At 42.7% G+C, this 10,490-nt stretch overlaps 1 protein-coding gene across 2 annotated transcripts in view; it reads left to right on the top strand.

The window, feature by feature from the left end:
• slc25a44b (solute carrier family 25 member 44b) overlaps window positions 1–9,024 on the top strand; it is a 10,264-nt gene extending 1,240 nt beyond the window's left edge. Inside the window, exons 2-4 of one of the 2 annotated variants that reach the window (XR_014534978.1) lie at window positions 3,359–4,027; window positions 5,380–5,502; window positions 5,653–6,324. Coding sequence is in view for 1 of the 2 variants with exons in the window: in XM_083550055.1 (XP_083406181.1) it covers window positions 3,403–4,027; window positions 5,375–5,502; window positions 5,653–5,844 (945 nt within the window). In the remaining variant the exon portion in view is untranslated. Of the gene's footprint in view, window positions 1–3,358; window positions 4,028–5,374; window positions 5,503–5,652 lie in introns of both variants that reach the window. The other variant, XM_083550055.1, reaches the window with a different exon arrangement.
• Window positions 9,025–10,490: the final 1,466 nt, after the last annotated feature.

The following is a 10,490-nucleotide window of genomic DNA, read 5'->3' as shown; positions in this document are numbered from 1 at the left end:
TGTAAGTTTTTGGATTTTTATATTGTGTTTATGTAACCCAGCCATTAGGGGGGCACAAGCCAGTGTACTCTTAGTGCCGGTCCCAAGCCCGGGTAAATGGGGAGGGTTGCGTTAGGAAGGGCATCCAGCGTAAAACATGTGCCAAATCAAATATGCGGATCACAAATGAGAATTTCATACCGGATCGGTCGAGGCCCGGGTTAACAACGACCGCCACAGGTATCGTTAGCCGACAGGGTACCGGTGGAAATTGGGCTACTGTTGGCCGAAGGAGGAGAAGGAGAGGAGGAAGGCGTCTACAAAGACGGCAGGAAAAGGAGCAGTGTAGGAGAGTAGAGGTTCGGGTTGGTACTTTAAATGTTGGTACTATGACGGGTAAAGGGAGAGAGATAGCTGATATGATGGAGAGGAGAAAGGTAGATGTGTTGTGTGTTCAGGAAACCAAGTGGAAAGGGAGTAAGGCCAGGAACATTGGAGGTGGGTTTAAACTGTTTTATCATGGTGTGGATGGAAAGAGAAATGGTGTAGGGGTGATTCTGAAGGAAGCGTACAGTAAGAGTGTAGTGGAGGTGAAGAGAGTTTCTGATAGGGTGATGATCGTGAAGGTGGAGGTTGAAGGGATGATGATAAATGTCATCAGTGCCTATGCTCCACAAGTTGGCTGTGAGATGGAGGAGAAAGAAAGATTCTGGAGTGAATTAGATGAAGTGGTAGATGGTGTACCTAGGAAAGAACGATTGGTGATTGGGGCAGACTTTAATGGGCATGTAGGTGAAGGGAACAGAGGTGATGAGGAGGTGATGGGTAGGTATGGTTTTAAGGAGAGGAATGTGGAAGGGCAGATGGTGGTAGATTTTGCTAAAAGGATGGAAATGGCAGTGGTGAACACGTATTTTAAGAAGAAGGAGGATCACAGGGTGACGTATAAGAGTGGAGGAAGGTGCACACAGGTGGATTATCTTCTGTGTAGGAGATGCAACCTGAAGGAGATTGGAGACTGTAAGGTGTTGGCGGGGGACAGTGTAGCTAGACAGCATCGGATGGTGGTCTGTAGGATGGTTTTGGAGGCGAAGAAGAAGAGGAGAAAAGTAAGGTTTGAAAGAAGAATAAGATGGTGGAAACTGAAGGAGGAAGACTGTAGTGTGAGGTTCAGGGAAGAGGTGAGACAGGGGCTTGGTGGTGGTGAAGAGGTGCCGGATGATTGGGCAACTACTGCAGGAGTGATGAGGGAGGCAGCTAGAAAAGTACTTGGTGTGACATCTGGAAATAGAAAGCAAGACAAGGAGACGTGGTGGTGGAATGAGGAAGTGCAGGAGAGCATTAGGGGAAAGAGGTTGGCAAAACAGAAGTGGGATCGACAGAGTGATGAGAAAAGTAGGCAGGAGTACAAGGAGATGCGGCAGCAGGTTAAAAGGGATGTGGCGAAAGCCAAGGAAAAGGCATATGAGGAGCTGTATAAGAGGTTGGACACTAAGGAAGGAGAAAAGGATTTATACCGATTGGCCAAGCAGAGGGACCGAGCTGGGAAGGATGTACTGCAAGTTAGAGCAATAAAGGATGGAGAGGGAACTGTGTTGACTAGTGAGGAGAGTGTGTTGAGAAGATGGAGGGAGTATTTTGAGCAGCTGATGAATGAGGAAAATCAGAGAGAGAGAAGGTTGGAGGATGTGGAGTTGGTGAAGCAGGATGTAGATAGGATTAGTAAGGAGGAAGTGAGAGCAGCGATTAAGAGGATGAAGAATGGAAAGTCGGTTGGACCAGATGACATACCGGTAGAAGCGTGGAGATGTTTAGGAGAGATGGCAGTGGAGTTTTTAACCAGATTGTTTAACAGGATTCTGGAAGGGGAGAGGATGCCTGAGGAATGGAGAAGGAGTGTGCTGGTACCGATCTTTAAGCATAAGGGAGATGTGCAGACCTGCAGTAACTACAGGGGAATTAAGTTGATCAGTCACACCATGAAGTTATGGGAAAGAGTAGTGGAAGCCAGGCTGAGAGAAGAGGTGACCATCTGTGAGCAACAGTATGGTTTCATGCCGAGGAAGAGCACCACAGATGCCTTATTTGCTTTGAGGATGTTGATGGAGAAGTATAGAGAAGGACAGAAGGAGCTGCATTGTGTATTTGTGGATTTAGAGAAAGCGTACGACAGGGTGCCAAGAGAGGAGTTGTGGTATTGTATGAGGAAGTCAGGTGTGTCAGAGAAGTATGTGAGGGTGGTGCAGGACATGTATGAGGACAGTGTGACGGCAGTAAAGTGTGCAGTAGGTACGACAGACTGGTTCAGGGTGAAGGTTGGACTGCATCAAGGATCGGCCATGAGCCCTTTCCTGTTTGCAGTGGTAATGGACAGGTTGACGGACGAGGTCAGACAGGAGTCTCCCTGGACTATGATGTTTGCAGATGATATTGTGATTTGTGGTGAGAGTAGAGAGCAGGTTGAGAAGAGCCTGGAGAGGTGGAGATATGCGCTGGAGAGAAGGGGAATGAAAGTCAGTAGGTGTAAGACAGAGTACATGTGTGTGAATGAGAGGGAGGGCAGTGGAGTGATGCGGTTGCAGGGAGAAGAGGTGGAGAAGGTGGAGGAGTTCAGGTACCTGGGGTCAACAGTGCAAAGTAATGGAGAGTGTGTTAGGGAAGTAAAGAAAAGAGTGCAGGCAGGGTGGAGTGGGTGGAGAAGAGTGACAGGAGTGATTTGTGATAAAAGAGTATCTGCAAGAATGAAAGGGAAAGTTTATAGGACTGTGGTGAGACCTGCGATGTTGTATGGATTAGAGACAGTGGCATTGAGTAAAAGACAGGAGGTGGAGCTGGAGGTAGCAGAGCTGAAGATGTTAAGGTTTTCGTTGGGAGTGACGAGGATGGACAAGATTAGAAATGAGTTTATTAGAGGGACAGCGCATGTAGGAAGTTTTGGTGACAAGGTGAGGGAGGCGAGATTGAGATGGTTTGGACATGTGCAGAGAAGGGACAGGAATTATATTGGTAGAAAAATGCTGAAGATGGAGCCACCAGGTAGGAGGAAAAGAGGAAGGCCAAGGAGGAGGTTTATGGATGTGGTGAGGGATGACATGCAGGTAGTTGGTGTAAAAGAGGCAGATATAGAGGACAGGGTGGTATGGAGACGGATGATCCGCTGTGGCGACCCCTAATGGGAGCAGCCGAAAGAAGAAGAAGATATTGTGTTTATGTATTTTTGGGTTTGGTTACTTTTTTTTCAGCCTTCGATTAAAAACAAGTCGATCATAATGTATTAGAACTGCTTAAATATACTGCTTAAATATAAAACTGGTAGCACTTTTATATAAGTCTTTGTATTCACACCTCAATAATCACCCCCCCCCCCCCTTCCCCCCAGGTGGACAGGCCTGAGGCCGTCATCAGGCGTTCCAGGCAGAAACCATGCAGCAGAAGAGGAACATCCAGATCATAGAATGGGAGGACCTGGACAAGCGCAAGTTCTACTCTTTCGGGGTCTTCATGACCATGACCATCCGTGCCACGGTCTACCCAGCCATGCTCATCCGCACCAGGCTGCAGGTTCAGAAGGGGAAATCTCTCTATAGCGGCACCTGCGATGCCTTCCGGAAAATCCTGCGAGCCGAGGGGATCAGAGGACTTTACCGTGGTTTCATGGTGAACACTTTCACACTCATATCAGGGCAGGCGTATATCACGACGTACGAGCTGGTGCGGAAGTACGTCTCCGGTTACTCTAAGGACAACACTGTAAAGTCGCTGGTGGCAGGAGGGTCGGCTTCGCTCGTTGCCCAGAGCATCACCGTCCCCATCGATGTGATCTCGCAGCAGCTCATGATGCAGGGCGAAGGGGAGCATCTAACACGCTTTAAGGTCAAAGCTGCACCTGGGGCAAAGCACAGAGTCGCGTTCGGCCAGACGAGAGACATTATCGTTCAGATATTCGCAGTGGATGGGTTCCGTGGGTTCTACAGAGGATACGTGGCGTCTCTTCTCACGTACATACCCAACAGCGCAGTCTGGTGGCCTTTTTACCACTTTTACGCCGGTATGTTGGTAAAATGCACGGTTTAATCTTGTAAAATAGTACATTTTAGTCATAACTAGACTCTAAATTGACGTTTGCATCCGCAGTAAACAAAAGGGAAGAGCTACATAGTTTTTGCTTGTGCCGCTTCCTTCTTTTTTAAAAAACTGCATCCTGTAATGTAGAAACAAGTCTACACCTGTGCAATTTTAACCTTTCAAACTTTTTAACATTTCATAACTATTAATGTAGCCAACATTCTTTTCATGCGCCCCAGAACAAAAGGCATGAAGGTATTTATTTAATAAGCAGAACGGTATTATGTGTCAAATGCACTTATTTGATCTTAAAAATGGGCAACACACAGATCTTGGCCTGAAAAGCTGTATCTGTGTACTTTCTGATCACACCTATTTACATTTGTGCCATTTGGCAGACGACTTACTCTTATCCACAGCGACTTACAACTGAGCAGGTGAGTTGAGGTTTAAGGCCCAGCAGTGTCAGCTTGGTGGTGCTGGTATTTAAACTCGTGACCTTCCGATCAAAAGTCCACTGCCTTGATCACTGAGCTATCACCTCCTCATACTTGTCTAAACAGTGTTACAGGGATTCTACGCATTTTAAAAAAGTATGGACTTTGATTTGAGTGATTTCCACATCTGGATTAGTATAGAGAAATATAATCACCGAGGATTTAAAAAAACTGCCCTATTTGGTTTTAAGAAAATATAAAATAAAAAAAATTGTAGAAGTTTATTTATTTATTTATTTTTAACTTTATTTACTTTCTGGCTTTTTGAAACATTGAGGCAATGACTAAAAATGAGTCATCGTTTTTTCGAAAGCCTCAGTTTTTTTTTACAGTCCAGACTGTGCAGTGAAAACGTCATTTTCATATGTATCCATTTTGGATAGCGTTTTCAAAAAGCTGCGTTTTCATTGACCAAAAACTCCGTCTCACTGTGGATGGAAGGCCAAAACAGAAAAATATTTGAAGAGCAGACTCTCAGCGCTGCCAAAAAACATACAAAAAAAAAAACGGTCCTAGACTGGATCCACACAGCTGTGATTGGTTGTTGCGTTGTGAGGCAGCAGTTGCCATGACGGTTCATCGTCCTTGACCGTGTGACTAAACACATGGAAAAACATCAGAGATTCTGACACACATCAGAGATTGTAACATATTATAGTTGAAAGTAATTATTTTATATGTTAAATATGTTCTAAATAATTTTTAGGGAATTCTGCATATTTGAGTCTAGAAAATGTTGAAATAAAGTTTGAAAGAACCCTGGTGTTATTTGGTGTCATGTTAATGGTTATGAAGATGTCACTGAATTTAATTTAACTTCTGCTTCTCCACAGAACAGCTCTCCAAAATGGCACCGAGTGACTGCCCACATTTAGTGCTACAAGCCATGGCTGGACCACTAGCAGCTGCCACTGCCTCAACCGTCACCAATCCAATGGATGTGGTCCGTGCCAGGGTTCAGGTACTTCATTTATAAGTCATACGTTTTTGATGTCCAAGGTAATGTGTGCTAATTCATCCATAATGCAAAATTCCATACATATATATAAATCTCTTACAAATTTGTGATTTTATGCGATAAAATTCATATACCCTGCGTCTTCACTGACAGGTTGAAGGCAGGACATCAGTCATCGAGACGTTCAAGGAGCTTCTCAGAGAAGAAGGATGTTTGGGGATGACCAAGGGTCTCTCTGCCCGCATTATATCCTCCACTCCTACAGCAATAGTCATGGTGGTCGGCTACGAAACTCTGAAAAAACTGAGCCTTCGCCCAGAGCTGGTCGATTCCAGACACTGGTAAAAGAGGCGTCGTGTCCCCACTGTCTCTCGAGTGAACTTCCTCTGTCCGCATCATTCATTTCAGATTTGCCTCGTGGCTTTTAAGTGTGATTGTCGTGTTATTTTATAATCGATGGTAAGGGGAATGTTTAATTTGAAGTTTTAAGTGGAAAATGCTGCTCTGAAAAGTTGCTTGGAAACTGTCATTTTATTGGATACAACTTCGGGAACTTTTTAGTCTATTTTTAATTTATTTTTTGTTATAAATGAGCTGTTTAAAAAAGGGTTTGATTTCCGTTTCGGGACTATAGCAGTACCGTTATTCGTCCTCTTGCCATATTGTATTAAGTACTGCACTGGATAATGGTCCTTAAGTCTTTCTTTTATTCTAATCATATGGCGTGATATAAGAATATAATATAAATAATATACTGTATTTTTGAGGAATTGTGAGATTCTACTGTCAAAATGCACTATAAATATATACCCTGTTAAAACCTTCCTGTGCTTTTCATCTCACTCAACACCCTTCCTAAATATGAGAATAGTTTTTGACATCGCTTCATGTTTGTAGACCACTTCACAGTGGATGTTGTTCCAAAGCAGCTTTACAGAGATAAAGAGGTTACGAAGTTTGAATGTATAATTTTATGCTTTTTAAGTTTATCCCTAATAAACGAGCAAGCTGTGAGGAAGGCAAGGAAAAAAAATCCCTGAGACGGTATGAGGAAGGAACCTATAATGCCTGATGAGGTTGGTGACATCCAGAATCTCTAGATACATTTTAAGGTCCGCTCCTCTTTAGTTCACCCCACAGGGTTTTTATGAGGTTGAACTTGATTTTGTGGTCAGTGAACCATTTTCTGTGTCGATGTTGATGCATTCTTTGGATTATTTTCCTGCTGGAAGATCATACCATAGTCTATTTGAAGATGGCAGAAGCAGTCAGCTGTTGATTAGTTGAAGGCATGGTAGCTGAGGAACTGAGGGTTTGGAGCTCTGATCATGGTACCAACCATGTTATTACTGTAGAAATTGTGTAGAGATAAAATATTTGTGCACTTCAGCTGTGAATTGTAGAGTCAGTGTTTAGTCGATCAAGATCATGTCACATATTTTGTTTTTGGTTTGCTATCGCGCTTCTCTAAATATCCAGTAGGGGGCGCTTGGGCTGCACTTTAGAAATGCAAACAATTCAATTGCACTCCTAACACTACTTACTACTGAACGCGCTCAGTAGGTCACTAATATAATATGTTTATGCTGGTGTAGCACATCATTAAGACGTTTTCATTTCAAATTGACAAGCTTGGGTGTACACGTCCGCTAAAATTCAGTCAAATTTAGTTTATTAATCCACATCCAACGAGTTCTCGTGTATCTTTCGATCGTGCTAATACACAATTACAGATCTCGTCTTACACCTGATAGAAAATCTCCCTCTTGCACGACTGCAGCTCTGGTCTCTGAGCAACTGCACAGGCTCCTGCGGTGCTGTTTTATGAAATTGCCTCGACTGACTGAATGAACTTTCGCTCCACTCTGATTTATTGCTCTGTAGGAGAGGGGAGAAGTGAGACTTCTCAAATCCATACACCTCATTGTGTGGATACACTGCCAGCCTTTTTGGAAAAAAAAAAAATTGCTTCATTCTCTAGAGCTCCGGTGATGAAGAAGGGGCCATGTGTTTCTTTCTCAGCTAATGCACAGTGACAGTGAGGATGGAAAAAGATGGGGGGGAATTTGTCATTATTTGAATGTTCTCCCAGACCTGGTCTGCATGGATTTCCAGAAGGTTCTCCGGTTTGCTTTTCACCTCCAAAATAAGGTGATGGGTGGATTGACTGTGCTGAATGATCTCTAGTGTGTGGTGTGATGGACTGTAAGTTACAGAAGACGAAGGTCACTATAGACACTTCAGATCAATTTAGATTCTACATTAGAATTTGTATCATTCCATTTATCTATGGTTTCCATCAGTTTATCCTGGTCATGGTGTTAGTGGATGTGGAGTGAAACTGGAGAACCTGGAGGAGCACAACATAAACATATGCATGAACTGATCTGGATGGAGTTCTTTTCAATTGGAGAGCACTCGATGCAGCTCAGGATGATGAAGAGTCTGAAGACCCATAAGTTTACTTTGGTTGGTTAGAACTCAAGAACCATGAAGATGGATTGGGACTGTATGGGTAGTATGGGTCTGCAATTACAATGAACAGTTTTGCATGTTAGTGTACGTCAGTGCACAAATGATAAATTAAACAATGATGGAAATGTACTGAATGGACACCAAGACATTTTGAGTCTGGTTCCTCTCAAGGTTTCTTCTTCATGCCATCTCAGAAGTTTCTTTGGTATTGATTTTTCCAATGGCTCACTCATTAGGAATAAATGTCTAAAGACTAATTTATTATGCTAAAATGGATTAGTATTTATTTATTCGGGGATTGGGGACACTTGCAAGTACTTGCATCTTCATCACTGCTTGCTTCAAGTGCTTAGTTGTACATTTTAAAAAAGCATATAAAACACGTAATCTTGCTTTAGGGGAGTGATTTGAAATGAATGCATTTACACTATACAGCTCCATTGTACAATTTTTGTCAATGAGTATATATTACATTATTTCCAGTAGTCTACTGTTAATGGTCGTTACAGCGGATCATCCATAAACCTCCTTCTTGGCCTTCCACTTTTCCTCCTTCCTGGTGGTTCCATCCTCAGCGTTCTCCTACCCATATTTTTATTTTGCACCATCCTTATCTCACATTTGCACTACTGTACATTCCACACATTTATACTGTATATACTGTATCATACATACATTCATACTTGTACAAAACTATATCATCATTTGAGTGTATTATCTTCTGACACGTGTGTCTAAGCATAATTATTGCACAGTATATTATATATTACTATATATACACCATATATTATTACCTACTGCACCTTCTATACATTAATCACCCTCATCCCTGTATATATGGACCCATACCCTATTTCTTCTTCTTCTTCTTTCGGCTGCTCCTATTAGGGTCACTGCGGATCATCTGTCCTCTACATCTACACCAACTACCTGCATGTCGTCCCTTTTCACATCCATTAACCACCACATACCCTATTTATCTTACTGCTATTTATTGTAGATAGGTCTGGTTAGATGCACAATAGATTCATAAAGTTGAATCTAATCTAATCAAATTCTTCTTACCGATATTCCCCCGATATGTCCAAACCATCTCAATAATGTCTCCCTCACTTTGTCCCCAAAACGACCTGCAACTGCTGTCCCTCTAATAAACTTGTTTCTAATCCTGTCCATCCTCATCACTCCCAACGAAAATCTCAACAAGGCGAGCAAAAACTGTACATCACAGACTCTTGGAAAATGGAAAATCTCTGTTTTAACCAATCACAATGCAATTTGGTCATTTGAGCTCCTAGAAGGTGTCCAATCACATCAGCATTTCCCCATCATTTGACTGGATGGTCGTAGAGAGCGCTAATCAGACTTGTAACCCGCAACTACACAAGTTTAAATATACAGTGCTCTGCGAAAGTATTCGGCCCCCTTGTACTTTGCGACCTTTTGCCACATTTCAGGCTTCAAACATAAAGATATGAAACTGTATTTTTTTGTGAAGAATCAACAACAAGTGGGACACAATCATGAAGTGGAACGAAATTTATTGGATATTTCAAACTTTTTTAACAAATAAAAAACTGAAAAATTGGGCGTGCAAAATTATTCAGCCCCTTTACTTTCAGTGCAGCAAACTCTCTCCAGAAGTTCAGTGAGGATCTCTGAATGATCCAATGTTGACCTAAATGACTATTGATGATAAATAGAATCCACCTGTGTGTAATCAAGTCTCCGTATAAATGCACCTGCACTGTGATAGTCTCAGAGGTCCGTTTAAAGCGCAGAGAGCATCATGAAGAACAAGGAACACACCAGGCAGGTCCGAGATACTGTTGTGGAGAAGTTTAAAGCCGGCTTTGGATACAAAAAGATTTCCCAAGCTTTAAACATCCCAAGGAGCACTGTGCAAGCGATAATATTGAAATAGAAGGAGTATCAGACCACTGTAAATCTACCAAGACCTGGCCGTCCCTCTAAACTTTCAGCTCATACAAGGAGAAGACTGATCAGAGATGCAGCCAAGAGGCCCATGGGAGACACACCAAACATGTGGAAGAAGGTGCTCTGGTCAGATGAAACCAAAATGGAACTTTTTGGCAACAATGCAAAACGTTATGTTTGGCATAAAAGCAACACAGCTCATCACCCTGAACACACCATCCCCACTGTCAAACATGGTGGTGGCAGCATCATGGTTTGGCTTTTCTTCAGCAGGGACAGGGAAGATGGTTAAAATTGATGGGAAGATGGATGGAGCCAGATACAGGACCATTCTGGAAGAAAACCTGATGGAGTCTGCAAAAGACCTGAGACTGGGACAGAGATTTGTCTTCCAACAAAACAATGATCCAAAACATAAAGCAAAATCTACAATGGAATAGTTCACAAATAAACATATCCAGGTGTTAGAATGGACCTGAATCCAATCGAGAATCTGTGGAAAGAACTGAAAACTGCTGTTCACAAATGCTCTCCATCCAACCTCACTGAGCTCGAGCTGTTTTGCAAGGAGGAATGGG

Source organism: Silurus aristotelis, assembly GCF_946808225.1.
Source record: "Silurus aristotelis genome assembly, chromosome: 9".
Taxonomy (NCBI): Eukaryota; Metazoa; Chordata; class Actinopteri; order Siluriformes; family Siluridae; genus Silurus; species Silurus aristotelis.
The sequence above is the reverse complement of the archived record's forward strand: the minus strand, read 5'-3'. Positions and strand labels throughout refer to the sequence as shown.